At 47.8% G+C, this 25,998-nt stretch overlaps 9 protein-coding genes across 9 annotated transcripts; 6 read left to right on the top strand and 3 right to left on the bottom strand.

The window, feature by feature from the left end:
- Window positions 1-320: 320 nt before the first annotated feature.
- On the bottom strand, window positions 321-1,374 carry PGRI_003990 (uncharacterized protein; the record flags this gene model as incomplete). The annotated part of the gene is made up of 3 exons (XM_040788112.1): window positions 321-368; window positions 422-924; window positions 975-1,374. The coding sequence occupies 3 exons, from the start codon at window positions 1,372-1,374 to the stop codon at window positions 321-323; spliced, it is 951 nt and encodes a 316-aa protein (XP_040651884.1).
- A 2,148-nt stretch (window positions 1,375-3,522) lies between these two features.
- Window positions 3,523-6,511, top strand: PGRI_004000 (Chitin synthase; the record flags this gene model as incomplete). Its single annotated transcript, XM_040788113.1, has 6 exons — window positions 3,523-3,621; window positions 3,688-4,129; window positions 4,182-5,390; window positions 5,445-5,628; window positions 5,680-6,322; window positions 6,374-6,511. 6 exons carry the CDS (start codon window positions 3,523-3,525, stop codon window positions 6,509-6,511), a joined length of 2,715 nt encoding a protein of 904 aa, XP_040651885.1.
- Window positions 6,512-7,360: 849 nt separating this feature from the next.
- Window positions 7,361-8,522, top strand: PGRI_004010 (putative 3-hydroxyacyl-CoA dehydrogenase; the record flags this gene model as incomplete). The annotated part of the gene is made up of 3 exons (XM_040788114.1): window positions 7,361-7,424; window positions 7,475-7,794; window positions 7,851-8,522. The coding sequence occupies 3 exons, from the start codon at window positions 7,361-7,363 to the stop codon at window positions 8,520-8,522; spliced, it is 1,056 nt and encodes a 351-aa protein (XP_040651886.1).
- A 364-nt stretch (window positions 8,523-8,886) lies between these two features.
- Window positions 8,887-10,680, bottom strand: PGRI_004020 (MFS transporter; the record flags this gene model as incomplete). The annotated part of the gene is made up of 1 exon (XM_040788115.1): window positions 8,887-10,680. One exon carries the CDS (start codon window positions 10,678-10,680, stop codon window positions 8,887-8,889), a length of 1,794 nt encoding a protein of 597 aa, XP_040651887.1.
- A 577-nt stretch (window positions 10,681-11,257) lies between these two features.
- On the bottom strand, window positions 11,258-12,235 carry PGRI_004030 (dihydrodipicolinate synthase family protein; the record flags this gene model as incomplete). The annotated part of the gene is made up of 1 exon (XM_040788116.1): window positions 11,258-12,235. The coding sequence occupies one exon, from the start codon at window positions 12,233-12,235 to the stop codon at window positions 11,258-11,260; it is 978 nt and encodes a 325-aa protein (XP_040651888.1).
- A 520-nt stretch (window positions 12,236-12,755) lies between these two features.
- On the top strand, window positions 12,756-14,226 carry PGRI_004040 (Aspartate/other aminotransferase; the record flags this gene model as incomplete). Its single annotated transcript, XM_040788117.1, has 5 exons — window positions 12,756-13,073; window positions 13,140-13,620; window positions 13,672-13,914; window positions 13,967-14,056; window positions 14,114-14,226. 5 exons carry the CDS (start codon window positions 12,756-12,758, stop codon window positions 14,224-14,226), a joined length of 1,245 nt encoding a protein of 414 aa, XP_040651889.1.
- A 1,911-nt stretch (window positions 14,227-16,137) lies between these two features.
- PGRI_004050 (putative amino acid transporter) lies at window positions 16,138-17,633 on the top strand (the record flags this gene model as incomplete). Its single annotated transcript, XM_040788118.1, has 2 exons — window positions 16,138-17,517; window positions 17,574-17,633. 2 exons carry the CDS (start codon window positions 16,138-16,140, stop codon window positions 17,631-17,633), a joined length of 1,440 nt encoding a protein of 479 aa, XP_040651890.1.
- Window positions 17,634-18,559: 926 nt separating this feature from the next.
- aspf34 (cell wall protein PhiA) lies at window positions 18,560-19,183 on the top strand (the record flags this gene model as incomplete). Its single annotated transcript, XM_040788119.1, has 2 exons — window positions 18,560-18,854; window positions 18,921-19,183. 2 exons carry the CDS (start codon window positions 18,560-18,562, stop codon window positions 19,181-19,183), a joined length of 558 nt encoding a protein of 185 aa, XP_040651891.1.
- An 886-nt stretch (window positions 19,184-20,069) lies between these two features.
- On the top strand, window positions 20,070-25,753 carry tcsB (putative sensor histidine kinase/response regulator TcsB/Sln1; the record flags this gene model as incomplete). The annotated part of the gene is made up of 10 exons (XM_040788120.1): window positions 20,070-20,151; window positions 20,206-20,900; window positions 20,956-21,451; window positions 22,215-22,246; window positions 22,295-22,329; window positions 22,379-22,948; window positions 23,007-25,247; window positions 25,303-25,426; window positions 25,473-25,612; window positions 25,672-25,753. The coding sequence occupies 10 exons, from the start codon at window positions 20,070-20,072 to the stop codon at window positions 25,751-25,753; spliced, it is 4,497 nt and encodes a 1,498-aa protein (XP_040651892.1).
- Between the last annotated feature and the right edge of the window lie 245 nt (window positions 25,754-25,998).

Raw genomic sequence — 25,998 nt, forward strand, 5'->3', positions numbered from 1 at the left:
CTGCACACAGACTGGGGGTAAAGGGTAAAATGACACAGACCCGGACGGAAACCCCCGGTTTCTCCGCTTTTTCCTCTTTATCTTTTCGGCCCGACCTCTCCAGGGCCATATAGTACGATGAAGATATTTATTGATATTACTTTGTGTCATAGGTGTCTAGGTCAAATAACTGTGCCCGATCGATATATTTCAAGCTTATTTAAAGGGGGTGTTGCTGACGCCACCCCACTTGTATTCTGCGCTATCTCCAGAGAGTTAGACTGTAGCACGCGATCAACGGCAGTGGAACAAGAGACGAAAGAACGTGTGATAACTTGTGATCAAAATATAGCGACACCATTCGGAGGGCTTGCAACACCACCAGGAACCTAGAATAATGTGGTCAGTTGGGAACCGGGGAGTAGAATCTATGAACACACACCTTCAAGGACACGCTACTAAAGAAAAAGGTCCAGCGACCTCTCTTGCGACACTCCTGACTGAGCTGCTCGAGATCGAATAATTCTCCGATCGGAACGCCCCAGCCCGCCAGCAACCACTCATGGAGAAAGAACTCCTGATTCTGGCATGGATATGCTTCAAAGCTCGGCATATCTCCCACCACAGCAGCCAGTTTAAGATCCCAAATCCAACGAAGCATGGCCTCGGATGATTCTACTCCAATCACTGGAGGTGCTGCGTAGTCGGCCAGTTGTTGACATTGCGCCTGGGACAGCTGTTCATACGCTCGAGTCCAACCCGTGCGTATAAACAAGATATCTCCCGGTCGGAATGTTGTATTCTGGCTAGCAGCTACCTCTTGGAGTACAGAAGCTGGGATTGACTGTGTTTCAAAGCAATTCACTTCTTTCCCGTTCGCCGCTGCCCAGCCCGCATAGTCCAAGAGAACGCCGCGTCCAACAATACCGCCCTTCTCAGCCCATACTAAAGAACCATCAGTAAAAGCCAGAAATTCTAAAAGTAGAGGGAACTACCGTGAATGCCATTCCGAGTAGAATTCTCAATCTCGTCCTGGGTACACCCATTAAAGAAAGTTCCTTGCTTTGATCCATAATGTCTGAACCCATCCCACTGGCTACTACTTTGTGTGTTAAAAACCAAGATATCATCGTTGACTGCCCGTGGAGCTTTGTTCTTGACAATATGCTCAAAAGCAGATCGTCCAAAGCATGGGGTCGCCATGCTATTTAGAGACCAATCTGTTGAGACACGCACACCATCAACAATCTCGCGAGCAGCGGCGGCGGTATTCTCTGGCGTCAATAGATTGAGCATCCCCAGTTGATCTTGATCCCCAAACATCCCCCACGCATTCCCTGGAGGCCCATCTTTGCGCAAAGGCAGGGCATCAAATGCAGGTCTCTGAAACGACATTGTTATGGAAAGGGTGGAGAAGAATATTTCGTCTTTGATTGAATTGAGAACATCTGGGTAAGTATTTAAAGCGCCTCATGTGTAAACTAGATTATCTACCCCGCATATTGTTCTGTCGTTGTCATATCAAATGACCTCGGGCTAAAGCCTAAGAGCCGGTTGCCAAATCCGATGTACGGAGTATATATTCCGAGCGACATATGTGATGAAAGTTCCATATAGTTGAAACCAAACTGATGCAGCGGATGAAAACCTGCCCCTCGGCACCAGACTTGTCAGTCAAGTTGTTTGAGTATGATATTGGGGTTTCCATCTTCATGAAGCTGAGCTCGCAATGAAGTCCGAGTATCGGAGAAGGGCCGAGAGCGAATGGTAGATTAGAGAAACTCAATAGAAACTACTTTTGTATAGTAGAATAACGATAATGAAACCACAAAAGAAGATACTACATCCGGTAAAAGACATTAAGGGCTTATGGTCTTAGACCGGTGTGGGAATATATATTTCCAGTATTAGACAACTTCCACTTTTAGACTTTGTAAGCGCATTTACTTTAAAGGGTTTAAATATCTAAAAATAAATGATATTCAAGGCAGCTACATAGTATATTTATAGTGTGTGCTGTACGGAGTACTTTTTGTCGTGTGCATCGTGTACAGTGGGACCTCCGAAATATTGGGCCAAACCAAAGTACCCAGATATACCGCCCTGTATACCGCCTTTTATATTATGCTAGCTCTGCCAGTCTAAAACTCCGAATATACTTAGCTTTTATACACATGATGTAGGGCAATATGACTGATAGTCAAATGTTATACATAGAAAAGTGCCTTTTTGCGCCGTCGACCTATCTACATAGAATGATATTTGAGAAGACTACTAAACATACCTCCGAAAAGACCACTGATTGATATTACAGGGCTGCTTATGTAGTATAACTCAAGGGAAGGCGGTATAAAGGGCGGTATGTCTAGTGTACATAGATTTGGCCCAATATTTCGGAGATCTCACTGCATAAGCCCAGGGTACAGTTGTGTACGCGTATATCTCTGACACGTGACCAGTGGACAACACACACATTATCTCACACGGCATGTGTCTCTGTTGCTGTGGTAGCGCTATTCTTTTTTTTCGATTGTATTCCCCACATACCCAATTTATAACGATGGCTGGATAGGTGGAACCGCATGAGCCAGTCGCAGATTCAGAATTCAGCCCCCTGGAAGACATGGCCGATCGTTTCCCGACGCCTCGTCGTCACCCCCCAGCGGTCGCCACCCCCAGCCGCCACGCTGGGATTGCTTGGCAGAGAAGCCTTTTCAGCGCCTGTCTTTGCGAGTATGGAGTATAGACTCCGACAGCGATTCTAGGTCCGTCCCTTAGGGGGGCGTTTCGGATGGTAAAGGGGATACGTATATTTAATTAGGGGAGCCTGTGATGGGTCATAGAATACGTCTGTTGACCAATGTTATGCCGCATTGCGTCGTCGACCCGCAGCTTTTTACATGTTCGACGAGTTATGTTCGTCCCAGCAAGGCGCTGATCACGGAGTCAAATTTGTACCCGCAGACCAGTACCTTGGGATATCAAGAGAATTAATGAAGGGGGGATGTCACTCGGCGGTTGGGACCATGGTGTGGTCACAGCCTCCAATGGTTATGCGATGTATGCGCAGGGGAAAAGCGGTTGGCAATGATATGTATGTCCTGTCTCGGACAGGGGGGGCTCCTTGGTGGATCCTAGAAAGGGTGGATGACGAACGGCAATTGCTGATGCGCTGGGGTTCCACTTCAGTCGCCCTTCACAGCCCGCATCGTTGGCACCTCCAATCAAATTCTGCACCAAAAATATCTCCTGGGTAGATGGCATCTGGATCCCTTCTCCTACGCACATCTCTCTTTGAACGTCGACGCTCGCTCTGTTTTACTTGGGTCTCATATTGTTTCTCACTTTCGATCTCTGGTCAGATCGACTGAAACATATTGTTTTCATACCTCAAAAGTTCATTGCGCTGTCGCGCTGTTGCCAGGTGCCTGATCGTACCTGGAATTGAAACTTCTAGCCTTGATCTTTTCTTTCGATTCACCCCCCACCGGCTAGATCTCTATTTCCTTTCCATCAGCCCCGGCGACACGAGAACCACGCATAATGTCTTTTCCTCAGAGAGGCACGTCGCCTCATTCGCCTCGTTCAGGTACCTCTCATTCACCCCCGGCGAGCGAGACTAGCCTGTATGGTCCACGAGAAGTGAGTGATATCAACAAAATCAACCCACCAAGACAGCAGCAGATGCTAATTTAGTTTGCTCAACAGCAATCCTACGGCTACGAAGAGAAACCCGAGAACATCGACAGCCAGCAGTCTCTGCTCTACCGCAATCAGCCCAGCCCATTCAACGCTTCCTTCGATGACCCATATGCCTCGAGTGATTCCCTCCGTCGTTACACACTACATGATCCTGGAGTAACCGTCTTCCCCGATGGTCCATACCAGGAGTCCGCGGGAGGACTCAACCGTCGCTCGGGTATTCCATCGGGGATTCAATCACCTATGTCTGAGACCCCATCAGAAGCCTGGCAGAACCGACAGGCGCCTGGGTCAGGACTGCGGCGTTATGCTACACGAAAGATTAAGCTGGTCCAAGGCTCCGTCCTCAGTGTGGACTACCCAGTCCCGAGTGCCATTCAGAACGCAATTCAGAAGGAGTATCGGGAATCCGAGGAGGGCTTCCCGGAAGAATTCACCCATCTGCGCTGTAAGGCTTCATCTAAAATATTAGTGACGCGACTGGAGCTAATCGTATATAGATACCGCGGCCACTTGTGATCCTGATGAGTTCACCCTGCGAAATGGATACAATTTGCGACCGGCTATGTACAATCGACACACTGAGCTTCTGATCGCCATCACCTATTACAACGAAGATAAAGTTCTGACCGCCCGAACACTCCACGGTGTTATGCAGAATATTCGAGATATCGTCAATTTGAAGAAGTCAGAATTCTGGAACAAAGGTGGCCCGGCTTGGCAAAAGATCGTGTGCTCCTTGGTTTTCGATGGTATCGATCCTTGCGACAAAAATACTCTCGACTTGTTGGCCACAGTTGGTATCTACCAAGATGGCATCATGAAGCGCTCCGTCGATGGTCGGGAAACCGTCGCACATATCTTCGAATACACAACCCAACTCTCTGTCACCTCCAATCAGCAATTGATCCGGCCCCAAGGCAACGAGTCGTCCAACCTTCCTCCCGTTCAAATGATTTTCTGCCTCAAGCAGAAGAACAGTAAGAAGATCAACTCTCACCGCTGGCTTTTCAACGGTTTCAGTCGAATCCTCAACCCTGAAGTGGTCATTCTTATTGATGCTGGAACTAAGCCGGGAAAGAAATCGCTCCTTGCATTGTGGGAATCCTTCTACAATGACAAGAACTTGGGTGGATCCTGCGGTGAGATTCACGCCATGTTAGGAAAAGGGTGGAAGAACTTGATGAATCCCCTCGTTGCCGCGCAGAATTTCGAGTATAAGATCTCCAACATTCTCGATAAACCGCTAGAGAGTGCCTTCGGGTACGTCAGCGTGTTGCCCGGTGCCTTCTCCGCGTACCGTTATCGCGCTATTATGGGTCGCCCCTTGGAGCAGTACTTCCACGGTGACCATACACTCTCAAAGCAGTTAGGCAAGAAGGGTATCGAGGGCATGAACATTTTCAAAAAGAATATGTTCCTTGCTGAGGATCGTATCTTGTGTTTCGAGCTTGTCGCCAAAGCTGGATTCAAATGGCATCTAACCTACGTTAAGGCGTCTAAGGGCGAGACCGATGTACCCGAGGGTGCAGCCGAGTTCATCAGTCAGCGACGTCGTTGGTTGAACGGTTCGTTCGCTGCCAGTTTGTATGCAATGATGCATTTCGGACGAATTTACAAGAGCGGCCACAATATCCTACGACTATTTTTCCTGCATATCCAGATGACATACAACTTTATGGGTCTTGTCATGACCTGGTTCTCCCTCGGTATGTCTCGAATATTGTGTTGGTGAATCTTTTGACTAACTTATTACTACTTAGCCTCGTTCTGGTTGACTACTACTGTCATTATGGATCTTGTCGGAACGCCTAGTAGCGCCAATAAGGATAAGGGATGGCCTTTTGGTAACGAGGCCACGCCAATCGTGAACAATTTCCTGAAGTATGGATACATATTTTTCTTGATGCTACAGTTCATCCTGGCGCTCGGAAACCGACCGAAAGGGTAAGTCAAGATTTGAAGGAATTACCTTGTGTCAATCTAACCTTTATCCAGTTCACGTCTCGCGTACACGTTCTCGTTCGTCTACTTCAGTATCCTTCAAACTTACATCATCATCCTATCGTTCTACCTTGTCAAGAACGCCTTTACTGGAGGCACCCTTGATTTCTCTATGGACCAAGGTGTTGGGCATTTCATAAAGTCTTTCTTCAGTTCTTCCGGGGCCGGTATCGTCCTGATCGCTTTGGTTTCGACTTATGGTATCTACTTCCTGGCAAGTTTCTTGTACATGGATCCCTGGCACATGTTCACATCCTCCTGGGCATACTTTGCTGGCATGACCTGTTCGATCAATATCCTGATGGTTTACGCCTTCTGCAACTGGCATGATGTTTCCTGGGGTACCAAGGGATCCGACAAGGGTGATTCCCTCCCCGTTGCTGAGACGAAGAAGGATGACGCAAAGTCAAACTTCATCGAGGAAGTCGATAAGCCTCAGGCCGATATCGATAGTCAGTTTGAATCGACAGTCAAGCGAGCCTTGGAGCCGTTTGTTCAGCCTGAAGATAACGATGAACCAAGCATGGATGACGGTTACAAGGCTTTCCGAACCAACCTGGTGTTGATTTGGATCTTCAGCAATCTGATCCTTGCACTGTGTATTACCAGTGAAGGAATCACCCGTCTCTGTCTCACAGTATGTATCTCCTCTTTAACTCTCGGCTATGGCGCAAACTAATATATCCAGAACACTTCTACCGTTCGTACCTCGAAGTACTTCGCCGCCATTCTGTGGACGACCGCCGGCCTGTCGATTTTCCGCTTCATTGGATCCCTCTGGTTCCTGGGTAAATCCGGCATCTTATGCTGTGTCTCTCGTCGCTAGAATTCTTTATGCATTGCCAGTTGTAAATATTCGTTCGGCTTGCATTGGTTTCGGTGGCATTTTCGGTTGAATAAAATTCTTGATGTTCTCTTTTATTCCCCTTTGCAATGACATGTTTTTTTTTGTTTCATGTACATGTGGAAAGGAGTCATGTACGATAGATTTAATTTACGAGATTTTCGTACTTTTGTCATTTCCCCCGCTGTTTCCCGCATATGCACCCCAGTCTCTCACGATGTACATCACTTTGACCCGGTTTTCCGAGAAAGTGGAGTATGATAGTCGATATTGTTCTCTATCATACTCTATATCATTGTCATCTTCCAATGTTTAGATTGAGGGATATTTGGGAGTAAAACCAAACGGACTACAGGATTCCGAGACCCCTGGTATCGGGGAAGTCAATGCCAATTATTAGTCTCATTTCTTCCCGCGTCCGTGTGTGCTTTGGCTGCTTTGGCTACTTTGGCTTCGCATTTTCCATCTGCACATCAGCATCATTGGCTCCAATCCCCGCATCAGACCATATTAATCTCATATATTACTGGTCTTTGCCCATCAGCCCGGCTGCCTACGCAATCGCTCATTTGCTTATTCAAAAGCCCCTGATGGAGACAGCCTGGGCATGCATCCTTGGCCCTCGGCTGAGTTACCGTTATTCCCGTTATTCCCTTGAGAGAATATCCAAACGGATTAGTTTGTTCCCCTCGTTATCTGGGACTTTGTAAGACTTTCCGATTGTAACCCCAAGGCAGACACATAAAAGCCAGCTTATAGTCCCGGCAATTCTCTCTATCAAAATCCTCCACGATCTCTGATCCACCTCAATCTCCCCCACTGATCTCCCAAATGTCGCAGTATATCCCCAACATCCCCACAAATTGCCTTGCCAAAAAGGTCGTTCTCATCACAGGTACCTTGAACCCTCCTAACTTCTCTACTATTATCTAATTCCATATACAGGCGGCGCCAATGGCATCGGCTCAAGCCTAGTAACTCAATGCCTGGAACAAGGCGCTAATGTCTGCATTGGCGATCTGGACAACATCTCCGGCGAGCGTCTACTAAAGCAATGCTGCGAGAAATATCGTCCAGAGGAAGAAGACATGCCCCCGCGCGCAATTTTCCAAACAACCGATGTCACCGACTACCCCTCCGTACTGGCATTATTCGATCTAGCCTTCAAGACCTATAAACGCATCGACCACGTCGTCTCAGCGGCCGGCATCGTGGAAATTGGAAATTGGTTCGATACTTCCCTAACCCTAGAAACCGTCCGCCAAGTAAGCTCTCATCCCCTTTCTTTTATTTATTTAAAAATACCATCTAACAATAAAAGACCCCCACCCACAAAGTCATGGACGTCAACCTCCTAGGCTCAATGTACGTAACCCGCATCGCATCAGTCTACCTCCGCCACAACCGCGGCTCGAACTGCGACCGCTCAATCCTCCTCTTCTCATGCGTATCGGGCTTCAAAGAAAGCCCCTCGCTGTTCATATACCAAGCCTCCAAACACGGCGTGACTGGGCTCATGCGTTCGCTGCGAAACTACATCTCATCGCCCTACAAGCACTATCTTCGTATCAATACCGTTTGTCCCTGGGTGACGCAGACGGATAGTATCAAGAAAGTCGAGGCACAGTGGAAACAGGCGGATCTGCCTATCAATACCTCTGAGCAGGTTGCTACTGTTGCGACGGGTGTTTTGGCGGATCAGTCTCTTAATGGGACGTCTATGTTTGTTGAGGGTGGTCGGGCTTGGGAAATCGAACGGAATATTGAGAGACTTGAGAGTGAGTGGTTGGGGGATGAGCCGTCTAAGGCGCTTGCGGCGGGTCAGGGATTGCTTGATGATGGGTCTATTTGGACTGCGCCGGAGAGACCGCGGAAGAAGAGTACTATTTCTGTTGGGGTGCCGCCTGGGGTGCCGCTTGATAAACTCAATGGGCTTGCTCTTGCTAATGGGGTCAATGGAATGTCGAATGGATTGGCTAATGGGGTGCACTAAAAGGGGTTTGTGGTTTGTTGGTCTTGGAATGTGTGGTACTACATTGGGATCAGACATTGGATACAGGGATGGACTATCAAGTATGATGAATGGCGACTGTTTATATTTTACGTATAGTTTGAATGCAATTGTGATTTTAAACTTCAAGTGAATATGACTTTACTAGTAATATTTCAGTTGAATAAAACAAGATCAGATCTTGAAGTGCAATTATAATTAGTAGTCAACGCGATCTATGGTATATGGAACTCGACAAAAAAAGCAAATTAACATTGGAAAACCTTCGTCCAACTGGACCTTTCCCTGGTATACCAGAGGTCCTCCAAAACGCCCAACTTTCCCACAATCTCTGGCTCATCCGGGATCATTTGAACGACTCCCGCGTATGCACACGGTCGATATTGTAAGGGTTAGCCTCGTACGTAGGCACGCGCTGGATGGGATGCGTAGCATTGGTAGAAGAGCGCGAAAGGGTGTGGTGAATGGAGTTAACATCCGCGGAAGTCTCCTTGATATTCGGGAGTGGAGCGACGTCATCGTCCGAAGCAGATGGGCGCTTCTCAGCCTCAGTCTCGACAACCTCCTCATTAGCCTTCTGGAGACCACGAAGAAGATTCTGAACAAAGGCCTCAGATTGCGCGGCGTACTTGCAGTGGTTTCGAATCGACAATCCGTATTTATAGAGCAGGAAGGGGAAAGGCACGCAGGCAAGAGCCAGGAAAGCCGGAACACAGGATGCCCAGTGGATTCCTAGGTCTTGGTACATGTAGGTTGTGAATAGTGGGAAGGCGAATCCGAACAATGAACGCAGCAGGGTGTTAGCTGCGAGGACTGATGCGGCGAAGATGGTGTAGGCATCGATCAGGTAGTTGAAGACACTGAGGAAGACGAGGAGCATTCCGAAGCCGAAGGGGACTCCGGCGGCGACGCTTGCGAGCCAGTGGATGGATGGGTCGTTGGTCCATGCGAACCAGAAGAGGCCGATAGGGAGGGCGATCGAGGCTAGCATGCACGGCGGGAGGCGGGCCTCGGGGGGTGCATAGCCGCCGTTCTTTGCGAGGAGTTTGGCGTAGCGCTTGTTTTCGGGGATTGAATATGCAACTGCACCGATCATACCAATCATGACTCCGATGAATGCTAAGCCGCCGATACCTTGGCTCCATCCGCGATGGACCTGGTATACAATGGGGTAGGCACCGAAAAGCATGTAGAGGGTTCCGTAGATGATGGCGAGGTATATGGAGAGAAGCAAGACGATGGGTTCTTGGAAAAGAAGGATCATAGGTCGTGAGAGGGAGATTTTCAAAGCAGCCTTCAAAGTGAGACGACCCTGATCAATATCCAACTTGCTGCAGTAGACCTTTCCTGTGAGTTTGGAGAGAGTATTTGCTCGCTGGCGAAGAAGGACGGGGGCGTAGGTCTCTGGTTTCAACGCGGCTCCCAAGAACCACATCACAGCACAGAGGATAGCCAAGAGACCCATCACCCATTTCCAGCCTCCGCTAGACTCACCGAGGAAGCCACCGGCGATGGGTCCAATGACGGGTCCAAGGAATGGAGCTAGAGCAAAGGCCGACAATGCCAGTCCACGTTCGCGAGCCATGAACATATCGGCGATGACACCGCCAGAGTTGGTGAGGGGAGATGAACCGAAAGCACCAGATAGGAATCGGAAGACCAGCATGGTCTCGATGTTCTTCGCGCCGGTACAGGCGGCACAGAAGATGGTCAAACCGCAGTAGGTTGTGACGAAGACAATTTGGCGACCGAACAGCTCACTCATCGGGGCCCAGATCAGAGGACCTAGGGCAAAGCCCAGGACATAGAGGGATACTCCCAATGTTGCAATTTCAGTAGTTGTGCCGAAGTTTTCTTTAATCTGAAGGAGACCACCTGTATAGGCGGACGAGACTAGGGCAACGACCAAAGTCTCGATAGCAGCAACCACAGTGATGAACCATTTCATGGATGGCTTCAGCTGGAGAGGGTTTCGAAAGTCTTTAGGCATCCATTGCACGACATAAGGATCTTCTTCGGTTCCTGACCCCTCACAAGGGTGGTCAGCAACCTCTTGGGTGATAGCACCAGGATAGAGAACTAGTCGCCAGAAAGGGATTGATGTTGGCAACTGCAAGTTGGCAGTCTCGGAGCCCTCCATATTGATCTGCAATCTGTGATCTTCAGGATGAAGTAGAAATAAAAAATTTCCTGGACAGCTATTCTATTCTATTTTATTTCTCTAACATACCATTTATCAACGGAAAAAAAAAAAAAAAAAAAACAAATATCGGAGTGACTACTTGATTTAGATATAGTGGAGAGAGGCCATAGTAATAACTTGCATATTTCCTGCACATTTAATTCCATAACAAAGAAAAAGATAACGAAAATATAGAAAAAGACCTTTCATTGGCTTCAAATATCTTCGAGAACCCGAAAATATCCACTTAATCCCGGCCCGATCAGTAATCGATTCTCGGCTGGCCCGAAATGTTTGAGAATTTTTTTTCTGTTGAGCCGAGGTTCTTTTCTCTTTTAGGGCTATTCTTTATGAACAATCTGATATGTCTATTTATATTGTCATCAGTTGATTCAAGTTATTCTGAAATGTCACTGAGTTAAAATGTGATATCTATATTAGCGCTGTGATTGACCGGGATTACCCTTGCAAGGTGATCAGACATCAACAATCATAGTCAAATCAGAAACTAATGCCTCCACACGGAGTTCACATCTCACAAACTCTTCTCAATCTCAGAAACCTCCGCCATAACCTCCCGAATCACGCCTTTGGCCCCCTCTCCCACCTCTTCATAAGGGTGTCGAGGGGCCAGATTACCTGCTGCATCCGGAATTCCTGCCAATTTAGCAGAATAGCAAGCCACCGCATGCTTAGTTGACGCAATCCCACTTTTAATAGCACTTTCCGCGAGAGCGGCCTTCCGTTGAAGCGTCACCGCCTCCTCAAGTTGACCCTTCTGATACAAAGCATAAATCCTTGCTGCCACTTTAGGAAAGACATTCGCAAAGGCAGCAATACACCCAGCGCTTCCTGCCGCTAGCCCACCAATCAGGAAATCCGACTGTCCACCGAAAGTGGCAAACTCCTCGGGCGCAAACGATGCAGCCAGCCGCGTGATTTTCCCCACAGATCCACAGGTCAACTTGACTCCTACCACGTTGGATCGTCCGCTAGCTGCGGACTCGCGTGCGATCGCAGTGATCGTCTCGGAATCCATGTCGACCCCGTTACACACACCGGGGAAATTGTACACCACGACAGGGAGAGGTGATTTGGCTGCGACTTCGGAGAAGAACCGTTTCACCACGTTCATATTGGTGGCTTTGCCGAAGTATGCGGGCGGGAGGACGAGGAGGTAGTTGGCGCCGGCATCGGCGGCATCCTGGGCGAGCTGGAGGGTTTGCTTGGTTGAGTGTGCGCCGACTCCGGCCATCAAGGGGAAATCGGGTCCGACGGCTGCTCTTGCGGTTGAGATGAGCTGGGATCGCTCTTCGCGGGTGAGGAGGAAGGCCTCTGAGTTTGTGCCGAGGATTACTAGACCTGCTAGACCGGTTGTTGATAGGTAGGCGAAGTACTTGGATTGAGAGTCGAGATCGAGTGTGTCGGTGTCATGGTGGAAAAAGGTGACGGCGGGGCACCAGACTCCTGATACAGGGACGTGAGGTTGAGGAGAAACGGAGACAGAACCCATTGTAGAGGTTGTAGTATGAGTATGTAAAGTGCGTAGTGAGTTAGGTCTGTACAAGTGCCAGTCCTAGTCCTGGTATAACTCTTATAAGATATCCATATCCGACAAGATATCCCCCTCTCGGTTCAAAATGAGGGGCAGACGGTCATATCTCCGATCAAATTAAGCTATTTGGCCGCTGTTTTGACGTTTGAGCTGCCAATGTCGGATGCCGGCACCGATGAAGCCAATCTCGTACACAGATCAATAGCCTAAATGAGTCCACTTTCGGGTCCTCCACCCGATTAACGAATCAAAGTCTTTCGATCTGGTTTGACTCGGCCCTATCTCCGACCAATATATGTTTACTCAAATGCGTTGGTGATGCGGGGAGTATACCTGGGTGACTCGGCCAGGAATCCGAGTATGATATCACGTAAAGTATGATTCCGGTCGGCCTACAGCTTCCTTTAATACTAAATAATAGCCCAGATTGACCATGCAATCTCTCCGTCGTACTCCTAAATTGCATAAATTCTACACAATGACCTCTGAAACCACCCGGAACGTCACTACTCAGTCCTGGTTTGATCAGGCTCGTTTCATCCCACCCGATGCAATTTTCGCATTGACTGCTCAGTATGTAGCAGATCCATCTCCCAAGAAAGTCAACTTGGGCCAGGGTACCTACCGTGACGAGCATGGGAACCCATGGGTTCTTCCCTCAGTCCGCGAGAGTCGGAAGTTGTTATCACAGGAGTTGAACCATGAATATCTTCCCATTATCGGACTGGCAGATTTCCGCAAAGAGGCTGCAAAGTTAGCATTAGGCCCAGATCTATTCCAGAAGCAACAGGAAAAAGTATTTACAGCTCCGACTCCAAACTTATCCACGACATTGAAACAGGAAAAGCTGATTAGTCCATAGCTTGCGACATGTCAAAGTCTCTCCGGTACTGGAGCACTGCACTTGGCCGGTTTGTTGCTAAGAGCTTGCAAAACACCTCTTCCCAAAGTATACATCCCGGAGCCGACCTGGTCAAACCACCATCAAGTTTTTTCGTCCCTTGGCTTCCAATGCGAATCCTTCAGATACTACAACCCCGAGACAAAAGATCTAGACATTGAATCATATTATTCGACATTGAAATCAGCCGAGCCCAACTCCGTCTTCATCATTCACGCATGCGCCCACAACCCAACAGGCTGTGACCCGAGCAAGGAGCAATGGCGAGAACTTGCCCGTCTATTTAAAGAGAGACAGTTATTCCCACTTTTCGACGCTGCCTATCTAGGGTTCAACTCCGGCAATGTTGATAGCGATGCCTTCGCCATTCGACTATTTATCGAGGAGATGGATCTGGAAGCTGGGGTGTGTCTGTCTTTTGCGAAAAATATGGGTCTCTATGGTATTTATCCGTGCGACAATTCATGGTCAAACAGATAATAATTTTTGATAGGGGAACGAGTCGGCTGCTTTTTGCTGTCTACTAGCACCGAAGACGCTGCTGTGAAGACCCAATCAATGCTTGAAATGCTTCAGCGGTCTGAGGTTTCGAATCCCCCGGCTTATGGTGCGAAAATTGCGAGCACCATATTAGCTGATGATACACTTAGAAAGACTTGGCATGATGATTTGATCACCATGAGCGGCCGGATTCGCTCTATGAGGACGGAGTTATATGATAGCCTCGTAGCCTCTGGTAAGCATCTGCCTAGAATAAATGACTAAAGGCTTTTTAGTAACATGACTAGGCGCACCTGGAACTTGGGAACACCTGATCCGCCAGTCTGGGATGTTTGGGTTTTTGGGATTGTCCCCAAGCGTTGTGATAAAGCTTCGTGGTTCGTTTGTCCTTGGAAATGCTCTTTTCGAGGTATACTGACGTTTGGCAACCGCAGAGAAATATCATATCTACATGGCGGACAACTCGCGCATATCGATTGCTGGGCTCAACAAACAAATCGTGGATTATGTTGGGAAGTCAATTACTGACTGTCTGAAGCAAGAATGATAGTGTGATGGATCAAATAATCAAAAAAAAAAAAACACAAGATGAAGAGTCATTTTCCCGGAAATTCTGGTGTAGATAGGCCACTTGATGACATCTGCTATGGACGCTATCAAGCTGTCGTGGGTCTGAGAGTTCTGCGACCTGACAGACAATCATTAGCCTGGTGGAGCCTCGGTGGCCTCATGATGGGTTGTCCCTGGTGTTAACGACCCTGCTGTATTGGCTGTAGATATCTTTGCTTTGATCGTGCCATATAACCAAGGTTCAACGTATTAAACAAAGCGAAGAGATAAGAGCCCGTTGGTGCCTGTCGTATGATCCTCGAAGTGGAAAGGTGCGGAACACTTTCGAAGGACTGAGCTAGATGAATTTGGGCCGCTTTTGGTAGAAATTAATATCGTAGATGAGACCCATTGTGGGTTAATTCACCATGTATTAGTTGGTAGGGTTATATTATGGCAAGAGAGCAATCCTCAAAATACGAACGTGAATCCACTGGTGATAGTTGTAAGAAGTACAACATATAGAGGACACATCTGTATGTTGCTATGTAGTTGTATGGCCATCGGATTACTGGTGGTTGTAGGTTTGAAAAGGGGTTTGGGGAAGGCGTCCCACTTCCATCTGGACAGATTGCCTGAATACTGCGGTGAGCTGTGGGGAACGAAGCAACCCAACAAAGATCGCGAAACGTCGTATTAGCCGGAATAACCGTTGTATACGACAAGATCGTCAGTGGCAATATACCGTTGGGCATGAACAGATCCCATTAAAACCACGCATGTATGTTGAGCTCGAGCATAGCCGACATGACCCGCAGCTTCCGTGTCTTCCGAAGCCGGCGAAGCGGGATGTAGTGGGGAACTAGTCTGGGGATATAAGCAAGTCATGAAGTAGTGAAAGTTGGGGTAATTGAAGTTTTACGTACAGAGTATAATGCATGATCAGCTCTGGGGGAGGAGACTCCATTAACCTGTTTAAGTTTCGGATACAATGGCGAATCATGAAGTCAATATTTGCGGTATTTTCAGGCGGCCCGCGTAGTTAAACTCAATGGCGTTTTGGTGGCGCTCATCTCCTTTGAGGATATCCTTGATGAGGATGTTGGTTGCGGTCTAATAAAGTGAGACAAAGATAAGGCTTATGAACTGCATGGTATACGAGATGACCCGCAGTTTGAAACTCTGTAACATGTTAAATCACGCAAGGGAGGTGACAATCTACGGCGTATTCCGTAGAATGCATGATAGCCCGTTTGCAGACGTCACGTGACTACAAGGCCGAAATCTTATCGGCTGCCCAGACGGGCGAGTTGACGCCCAGCCCAATCCCCGACTCTTTCATTGGCAATTCGGCTCTCGGGATCTACTGTGGCGTGATTAAGAAAAACATTCTATAATTTCTTCTTGAAGATTTCATACTTCGTTTTTTACTGATATTTCTCCCCGCAATCATTAACGCGGGGATATACTCCATAAAGTGTAACATTGTCAAAGCGTGGAGTCTTCAAGTGGCTCTCTTTAGTGGTCCTTTTTCTTCCCTTCACCAATGTGCAATTTCTTTTACCTAACAGTTCCGAACCTTTTCTTATCAAACTGGGGCACTGGGGCGTCGGGCGGTACGTTTCGCCTAAAATTACACCGTACCATTCAGAAACATCCATTTACATCCACTGACATCCACTTCCACACATTCAAATGGGTCAAAACCCTGTTTCCGGTCATCTCGTTGGGTAGCCGATCATTGGTGTGGATCAGCGTCGTACTCCACGTGTTGGACAAAATCTCTTTAGTCATGAAATCCTGCTTTCCCTCCCGATAGTGCCGCATTCGAAGTGCGCGAAATTTGCCTTCTTATATACTCCGGCCTTCCTCCCTCTTTCTCCGGCAGATCAGCCTCCCTTTCATCATCATGGGCTTCGAAGATATCTCTAACAACCATGAGGCCGACAAGGTGATGGGGCCGGAAGCCGAGAAAGATGAGAAGGTCGTATATGCTCCTCCGCCGTTTGAGGGGGATATGGTCGGGGAGATGAGTGAGGCCGAGAGGAATGTCTATGACCACGGCATCAAGAAGTTCAACCGTCTCGGATGGAAGCGACTCACTATCGTCCTGATCGTCGAGGCCATTGCACTCGGCAGTCTGTCGATTCCCTCCACCTTTGCAGTCCTGGGCATGGTCCCTGGTGTGATCTGCTGTATCGGTATCGGTCTGATCGCCATCTATACCAGTTACATTGTTGGAATGGTTAAATTGGCCTTCCCCGAGGTTGCCAATTATGCCGATGCGGGTCGATTGATGGGTCATCGGTTAGGATGTGGTCGATTTGGATATGAGCTCGTCAATGCGATGCTTGGTCTCCAACTAATCTTCCTCACGGCCTCGCATTGTTTGACAGGAACCATCGCCTTCCTCGACATCAGCAAGAGTACCATCTGCTCGATCATCTTTGCCGTGGTTTCCGCCATCATCCTGCTCTTGCTCGCCATTCCTCCCAGTTTCACCGAGGTGGCTATTCTAGGATATGTCGACTTTGCATCCATCATCCTTGCCATTGGAATCACCATCATCGGTACTGGTGTCGCCGCGACTAACTCACCCGGTGGCCTCTCCGGAGTCGCTTGGTCTGCATGGCCAAAGGATAATATCAGCTTTACCGAAGCCTTCATCGCCGTGACGAACATCATTTTCGCCTACAGCTTTGCCATGTGCCAGTTCTCCTTTATGGACGAAATGCACACTCCTCGCGACTTTGTCAAGTCCATCTGGACCCTGGGTATCACCGAGATCTTCATCTACACGATTACCGGTGCTCTGATCTACGCCTTCGTTGGTCAGGACGTGTCCAGCCCTGCACTTACCTCTGCCGGAAGTACCCTCAGCCGTGTTGCATATGGTATTGCTCTCCCTGTGATCTTCATCAGTGGTTCCATCAATACTGTCGTATTTGGGCGTCTGGTTCATGGTCGCATCTTTAAGAACTCCCCCATCCGCTTCATCAACACCAAGCAGGGATGGCTGACATGGCTGGCTGTGATCACCGCCGCCACTGTTGTCGCATTCATCATTGCCGAGGTGATTCCTTTCTTCAACGACTTGCTTTCAATTTCTTCTGCTCTTTTCATCTCCGGTTTCACCTTCTACTTCCCCGCCATGATGTGGTTCATGCTCCTTCGGGAGGGCAGCTGGAAAGAGCCCAAGAATTTGATGCTGGCATTCATCAACGGAATGATTTTCCTGATCGGTATGGTGGTGCTTGTTGGAGGAACCTACTCCAGCATTGACGATATCGTAAGTTTTTCCATCGTTTGCCTAACAGGAATTGTGTTGCTAACTTCCTCGACTAGATTATCAAGTACGACCATGGAGACGTTCGCGGTGTTTTCTCGTGCGCTGCTCCTAAATAAGATGACTTTTGTGTTATTAGCATACCTGAATATGGGCTAGAGCGTGCTCAAGCTGGCGCTTGTACAAATTCCCCTCAGCCCTGGTTTGGTTGATGGGAATTCATTTCTAGGCGTTGCATCTTCATTATTCATAGAATCATGGAGCAAGCGAAATATGTAGATATATTATAATATTCTCATTCAATATTCAATATTCATAAGCCATATGATTCTTTCGGTAAATCTCGAAGTGTTCAACCTCGCCCCTGAAGTGAAATCGAAAGATCCCTTGGGAACGGAGCGCCACTCCTTCAGTGCTATTTTTAGATACAAACGAAGTGAACAGCCACCCCCGAAAAGGAGTCTCAAAACCGGTCTGCATAGTACTTTATTATTACATGATGTTGTAGATGTTTCTCCGATGCAGAAAGACGTTAGATCCCATTGGTCTTGATTCGCATAACGTGGGTATAAATCGGAGAAACATGAAAAAAATGTGGGGAGCATATGAAATCACTCAACGTCTACGACCGACTTTGCTGAGGATTTCCCAGTCTGAAAATTGAGGTTTGAATATATCCACGCTCTAATGGCAATAGTAATTTGGGAACTACCGAGTGTTTCCAATAAATGAATCTGGATTTGGTATATGATGCCCGTTAACACTTCAGGGATAAGACATTGAGTGAACCACGAGAAAGATCGGCAAGACGGCTCCATAAATAGTCATACTGGTGTCATTTTGCGGGACATCCATGTCGTAGTTTAATATAGTCGGTCTCAATAGGTGAGACAACAACCTCGGAGACGGCAGTGGCGCTCAAGTATAAAGAGGAGAAGCATTTCAGCATATTCTAAAAACCATCAACTATCAATCCTCTCAATTCAACACTACATTTCCAAAACCCAATCTTCTCATCTCAATCTTCCCATCCCAATCCGCCATCATGCAGATCAAGAACCTTGCCATCGCCGCCTCCGTCAGCGCCGTCGCCTCGGCCGCTCCTTCCACCGGGTCCTCCAAGACCTTCGGTCTCGTCGCCATTCACTCTGGCAGCGCCGTCCAGTACGCCGCCTTCAACGCCGCCCAGAGCAGCCTCTTCGCCGGTCTCCCCAACCAGGGTGCCAGCTGCGCTCGTCCCAAGGAGCAGCAGGCTACCTTCTACATCAATGACGGTGCTCTGTACCTCTACGACAAGTCCGCCACTCCCCAGGAGATCTACGTCGACCGTTCCGGCATGGGTATGTTATTGTTCCCCACTATTATTCCCCACTGTCCCATCTAGCAAATCACTAATTGGTATACAGGCCAGGGCAAGATCGGATACACCACCGGTGCTCAGCCCACCCCCAAGAACAGCGAGCGCAAGGGCTGGGCCGAGAAGGATGGCCACCTCCAGTTCGATGGAAGCGACCTGATCGCTTGCCCCAACAGCATTGACGGTGCCTGGAGCATCTGGGCTTCTGCTGGTATTGCCAACCCCGCTGGTAACTCCAACTGTGTTGGAATTGCTGCTCGTGTTGTCGAGACCACCGACCCCAACGGCTGCCTCTACACCCAGTCCCAGTAAATGCTAGGATGTCATTTTGTTGATTAGTTGAATATCTACACTATATAGATTAGGCGTGGCAAATGCCGGCAGTGGCTGCGCCTTTTAGGTTTAATTGAAGCTACCTGCACTCTTAACTGATCAATTTGGAGCTTTTGAACTGTGAAATCTGTAGTGAGGGAAACATGGAAACATCACAAACTAACTATTGTGTCTGTCTATTCTGGTTAAGAGGTCTGGTATATAAAGGTAGGGATATGCAGGTCTCAGCGACCTACAATATACTCGGTTCAATGCGCTACCAACGATCTATATGGACTACGTGTTAGTCTGTGCGAGTTTAATGTACAACATAAGAACTGTGGATGTACGACCTCTGTAGTAGGGCTGATGTAAACTCTTAGTTATTTTCTACGGAGTGCACATATAAAGGAACTGAAAAGTAGATGCCCTTCGAGCATATATATATCTCGACAGTATCACTATTTTCGGATCGAATTTGTAGTTTCGCTAAATTAATTTAATCCGTGTTACAATAACGTACTTATTTATTTAAATCAGTCAATCGTGGTTGATATATATATATTCAAAGGACACCGATGTGAACGTACTTTTTCTATGCGTATCCCATAAAAAGGTTACTTGAAATCCTAGTTTTGTATTAGACGGATGCACAATCATTACCCCAGAGATGAAAATAAAGTACAACCAGATGAGAAAATAAGATCAGGTGTTGTTTTCAGCCCCATCTTGTTCCCCAGAAGTTACGGCCCCAAATGGGGCTAAGCGCTGACGCTCCGGAGGCCCTAAGGTCCCTAATTACGTTAGAAATTTTCATTTCCCTTTCTCTTCAGATTTTCATCTCAGGGGTTTTCTGATCTAAGTCTTGCTTCTGGGTAATCGCAGGATGTTCAACAATCTCCAGACATTTGCCGTCGCCCTCCTGGCAGGCTCTGCCGCGGCAATCGATTTGAAGACCGATGATGAGCGTAGGCTATTCTATTAATACATCGTTTCAAAAATTATTGCTGACATAAAATCAGAATCTATTAAGAATGCGGCAGCGACTGCGGCCTTCAACACCATGTCAACATACACTTCCAACAAGACAGGACATGTCCCTGGCAAACTTGATGGGACATGGTGGCTTGGCGCTCCCTTATTCCAGACAATGATCCAATATTGGTATTTTACCGGCGATGCCTCCAACAACAAGGCTGTGAGCCAAGGCATGTATTGGCAGCGTGGCGAGAACGACTACTTCCCTGCGAATTACAGCCAATATCTGGGCAATGACGACCAAGTGGCTTGGGGTCTTGCTGCTATGACCGCCGCAGAACTGGGATACACTGAGGATTCCTCGATGCCCACATGGTTGACATTAGCCGAGGGCGTATTCAGGACCCAAATTGAGCGATGGGATACTAAGAGCTGCGATGGCGGCTTGCGCTGGCAAATCTTTCCGTTCCAGGCTGGTTACGACGTTAAGAATGCCATGAGCAACGGAGGACTGTTTCAGCTCTCTGCGCGTCTGGCCCGATATACCAAAAACCAGACTTACGCCGACTGGGCGGAGAAGATCTGGGACTGGAGTGCTAGGGTTCCGATCTTGGACACCACCGAATGGAGGATTGCCGATGTGGTAGATGTTAAATCCGATTGCGGGACACACTCTGATTTGCAGTGGACTTACAGCTACGGAGAATATATCAGTGGGGCCGCCTATATGTATAACCTGGTGAGTATCTAAGTGTGGATTGAAGATGCGCGACGATCGCTGACATGAAGAAAAGACAAATGGCGAAACATCCAAGTGGAAATCAGGACTCGATGGTCTTCTCAACACAAGCTTCCACAATTTCTTCCCGGAGAGGTACGGTGGCAAGATCATGGTAGAGACCAGCTGCGAGATCATTAAAACTTGCAACCGAGACCAGGAGGCTTTCAAGGGAATTTTTGCATCCGACCTTGCTGGTGTCACTCTTATGGCCCCTTATACCAAATCCGAGATCCTAGAAAGATTGCAGGGCTCTGCCGTGGCAGCCGCCAAACAATGTACTGGTGGAGATGATGGAACTGTTTGTGGCCTACAGTGGTACAAGGAGAAATGGGATGGTACTACCAATATGGAGGCACAGATGAGTGCCACCAGTCTCTTTACCTCCAACCTGATTGCCTTTGAGCACATGAATATAGCGACCCAAAAGACACCAGCATCAACATCGACATCGACTACTCAAAATACGTCTAGCACTACTGAAACTGAAGGTGCAACTGCAAGCCCCAAGGGTAATGGGGCTAATTCCCTGAGAAGCCAATTTGGATATGTTGTCTTATTAGTATCTATTCTAGTTCTGTGATAATTTACAGAGTAGAAATATACAACAAGCGAGATATACATTTCAAGGGCATTGACAAATTCGAAAAAAATAGCCAATCAAAGGTGTGGAGTTGGCAGCAATCGATTTCAGATTGTCCAATCGCAATGGAATTTGATCGGCAATTTTCACCAAATGGCAAAAAATCAAATATACCAACATGACATATTAAAAAACAGCTAAGAAAACAGGATAAAATAGAATAAAATAGGAAAAGTCGCATACCAATTGCATAATATCCCTGTTAAACCGCCACTCGATGCATCTAGTCCACGTCTAGACTACTTTCGCCTTGTTTTTGACTGTTTTTTCCTGTTTGGGACAATTTTGAGCCGTTTGACAGTTTTCATCCCCCCCCCTAATGTCTTACCTTCTAATTTCCATCTCACCTGGGTACCTTTCTTCTGTTCCTTCTCTTCATCTCTCTTCAACTGAAAGAATTAAAAGAGAAAGTAAACAGGTTATACCTGAAGAACTAATGTAAGTGTGACAAAACTTGGTCTTGGCATCGGACATTGACTGTCAATAGGTATCTGGACTCCTCCACGCTTGATCTGTCCTTTGACCGTGATAGCTACCTGAAAAACCTATCTATCCTACCCATCCTTGGTCTTGTGACCGGATGAGGATCCCCATTGCTGTGCAGCTTGGGCTGCTGGTGTTGTTGACTGCAGTGTCGGGGGTCGCGGTCTTAGCCATCGCAACGGTAGAATGTTTGAATCGCAGGACTGAGAATGGCATCTGACTATTTTAGTGGTTTACTACTTACAACTTTGTTGTGGATGTCGAGTATGTGCTGTTTCCTAATATGCCAGCACAAGTCTTAACATTTGAGCAGATCGCAGGGCCTCGAACTCGTTGCGACCACCAAGGCCAGTCAGATTGCTTCCAATTTGGACCTTCTCGAAACAACCTGCAAAACCATCGCCACACGAATCCTGATTCAATCAGCCTTGAAACGTTACTATGCGGGAAACAAGTCCGAAGAGAATTGGACCAACCCGAAAGTGGATGTGCAATCTGCCCTTGATAGTCGCGGATACTTGGACCTTTACCAGGCCATCATTTATTCGAGGGACGACCAAGGAGGAGCTGGGATCTTGTTAAACCAGACCAGCGACACTGTTCCGGATATCACCCTTCCATACACGTACTCGAACGGGACTTCCGTGAAATTGGGAAATGAGGGACTGGGCTACCCGCCTGCCCTGTACCCAAATCTGACTTACCACGCCGGGTCGGGCGATAGCGATTCAACGGTTGTCTATTCATTCCCCGATTACATACTTGGATTGGACTCCGCACTGCTTCTTGGTCCTTTGAAAGTCAACAATTCCTTCTCTCTCATATCATTGACCTTGCCGATTGTCAACAACACTTCAGATACGGAACTCTTGGGATTCATAACGTGAGTATTTGCTTCGAACGGAAAGGAAACACCAGAGTCGAAACTGATCATCCCCCAGTATTGTCGCTAGTGCCGCGAATTTACAGAGTGTTGTTAGCTCGCGAGATGGATTAGGAAATAGCGGACAAGTTCTTCTCATTGGACCGTCGCAACGAGCAAATATCTTCGCTTCCACCGAGCAACCGGCAACATCCACATCTGCCCCTCGTGCCGCCGATCTTCATGGAGCAGAGGTTCACTACGTCTTCGAGCCTACGCCTTTGCCCACTCAAGTTAACCGGCACAATGGCATGTCAACAGATACGCCATTTGTCCTTTCTACATACCCGATCGCTCTACGAGTCATGTTGGAATCATACACGAACGAGAATAATGCCTTGAGTGACCTGTCCGGTCGAAACGAGCGTGGGGCGAATGTTGCTGTGGGCGCAGTCCGTCCTCGAAACGCACTCGTCCAATGGATTCTTCTCGTAGAAAAAGCTCACGCGGAAGCATTTACACCAGTTGCTAGATTACGGAAGATTATTCTTGCATGCGTTTTCGGCACAGCCGGTGTCATTATCCTCATTGTCCCTCTGGTGACACACTTCGCAGTTGCTCCTATACGAAGATTGCGTGCGGCAGCCCAGAAATCCGTCGAGCCTGAGACTACACCACACCGTCCTGCCTCGGAGCCACAACGGATTGGGTTCGAAGTCGACGATGGACAAAGTGGCTCAGTTGAGCAAATTGTGGAACACATGAATGAGAAAGGCTCCCCTGCCACGTGGGCAAAACGCCTGCGACGTCCCTTGGGGCGATTCAACAGTTCCACAACCACGAGCAGTAAAGGAAATACCCGAGGGTTTCAGATTCCGGCTAGGGTCAAAGAAAGAAGACATTGTGTTACGGATGAGCTCACGGAGTTGACCAAGACTTACAATGAGATGTCGGACGAGCTCACAATCCAGTACAATCGGCTGGAAGAGCGAGTGGCTGAGCGCACCAGAGAGCTTGAAAAGGCCAAATTGGCCGCGGAGACCGCCAACGAGAGCAAGACATTGTTCATCGCTAACATATCCCATGAACTAAAGACTCCTTTGAATGGAATCCTCGGCATGTGTGCCGTGTGTATGGGCGAGGAGGACCTATCCCGGATCAAAAAGTCGCTCCAGGTGGTCTATCAGTCTGGCGATCTTCTCTTGCACCTCTTGAATGATTTGCTCACATTCAGTAAGAATCAAATTGACCAGGCTATCCAGATCGAGGAAAAGGAGTTCAAGTTGTGTGATGTTCGAGCGCAACTGGCCATCATCTTCCAAAATCAAGTTAATGAGAAACATATTGATTTTAGCGTCAACTTTGTTTCTGGTTGCGTGACCCAGCCAAAAGGCAGTGTATGTCGCGAGAACGGATTGGAACGGACCTCCTCAGGTCTGGGTTCAACACAGTCTGGCAGAATGGCAGACATGGTCCTTTGGGGTGATCAACATCGAATCCTCCAGGTATTGATCAATTTGGTCAGCAACAGTCTCAAATTCACACCCGAGAACGGGAAAGTGGAAGTCCGCATCCGCCTTGTGGAGGATCATTCGAAAGTTGAAAGCAATGATATGGCTCTGAAAGAGTCACCTCGACGCCATTCACGAATACGGTCCCAGGCCGGCTCAAGTGTCAACTCGTCGATGCAAGGCCCTGCCGATGCGACCGAGAGCCCAACTAAAGCACAACGGGTATCACAGTCCAATCTTCGCCAGCTTAAATTTGAATTTGAAGTTCAAGATAATGGGCCAGGTATTCCTGCCCATCTTCACCGGCGTATTTTTGATCCTTTCGTTCAAGGTGATCTAGGCTTGAATCGGAAGTACGGAGGAACTGGTCTGGGTCTCAGCATCTGTGCTCAGCTATCCCGCATCATGGGAGGTGACATTCTACTAGAGAGTGAAGAAGGCAAGGGGTCTCTTTTCACTTTGAGAATTCCCTTGGGGTATGTTAAAGAAGTGCCCCCAAGCACACATACTTCAAGCATCCCAGAATCTCGGACTCCAAGTGTCCTATCCTTGGAAGACTTCGCACAAACCGTGCGAACACCCTCAAATCACGGATCAGTTAGGAGCGAACCCCCTGCGCCTGGATTCGAGAAGTCAGAAATCCAACCACGTTTGGTTGGATTGAGTCAACCATTTTTCACCCCGACTGTTCCATCATCTCCTGCATCATCGCCTCAAAAGTTGCCATCTAATAAAAGCTCATCCGACACGAAACGGATCCGTGTATTGGTTGCTGAAGATAACAAAGTTAACCAAGAAGTAGTCCGACGGTGCGTGCCGACGAAACCTTCCTTCAGACCTTTCAAATGCTGACTTTGATACTAGGATGCTCGCCCTGGAGGAGGTGTATGATGTGACGATTGTCAAAGATGGCCAGGAGGCATATGACACTGTCAAAACAAATATGGAGAAGGGAGACGTGTTTGACCTAATCTTCATGGACATCCAGGTAAGGATCATGTTTCCGCATGGTCACAAAATGCTAATCAATGTAGATGCCAATACTCGATGGCCTCGAGAGCACCCGACTTATCCGGCAGATGGGATACTCTGCGCCCATTGTCGCATTAAGTGCTTTTGCAGAAGAAAGCAATATCAAGGACTGTATGGACTGCGGAATGGATATGTTCATAAGGTTAGTTGGTGTCGACTAGAATATCCCTCGGTCCCTCGGTTTGTCACTAACGAAAGCAGCAAACCTATTCGACGACCTGCGTTGAAGCAAGTCCTCAGCAAATTTTCCACCATCATTGAGGAAACGGAACATTGCTCTTGAGAATGTCACATCGTCCATGAAAAATACGGAACAGATGATGTAACTTCAAGCTAGCTAGATATCCTTCCATGTAACATAATGTAATGATTTTGATCCAGCGTCCTCTATGGCTCCAAAGACAGGCTTAACTGTTAGGTGATGCAGGGTATCCCAAAGATATTCATAGATAGGATCTCAAATGTATCCTTGTCTATAGATATAGGTTGCAGCAAGGGCCTCAATGTTTAAATCATTCCGAGTCTATT

This window comes from Penicillium griseofulvum (assembly GCF_001561935.1).
Source record: "Penicillium griseofulvum strain PG3 chromosome Unknown contig_79, whole genome shotgun sequence".
NCBI lineage: Eukaryota > Fungi > Ascomycota > Eurotiomycetes > Eurotiales > Aspergillaceae > Penicillium > Penicillium griseofulvum.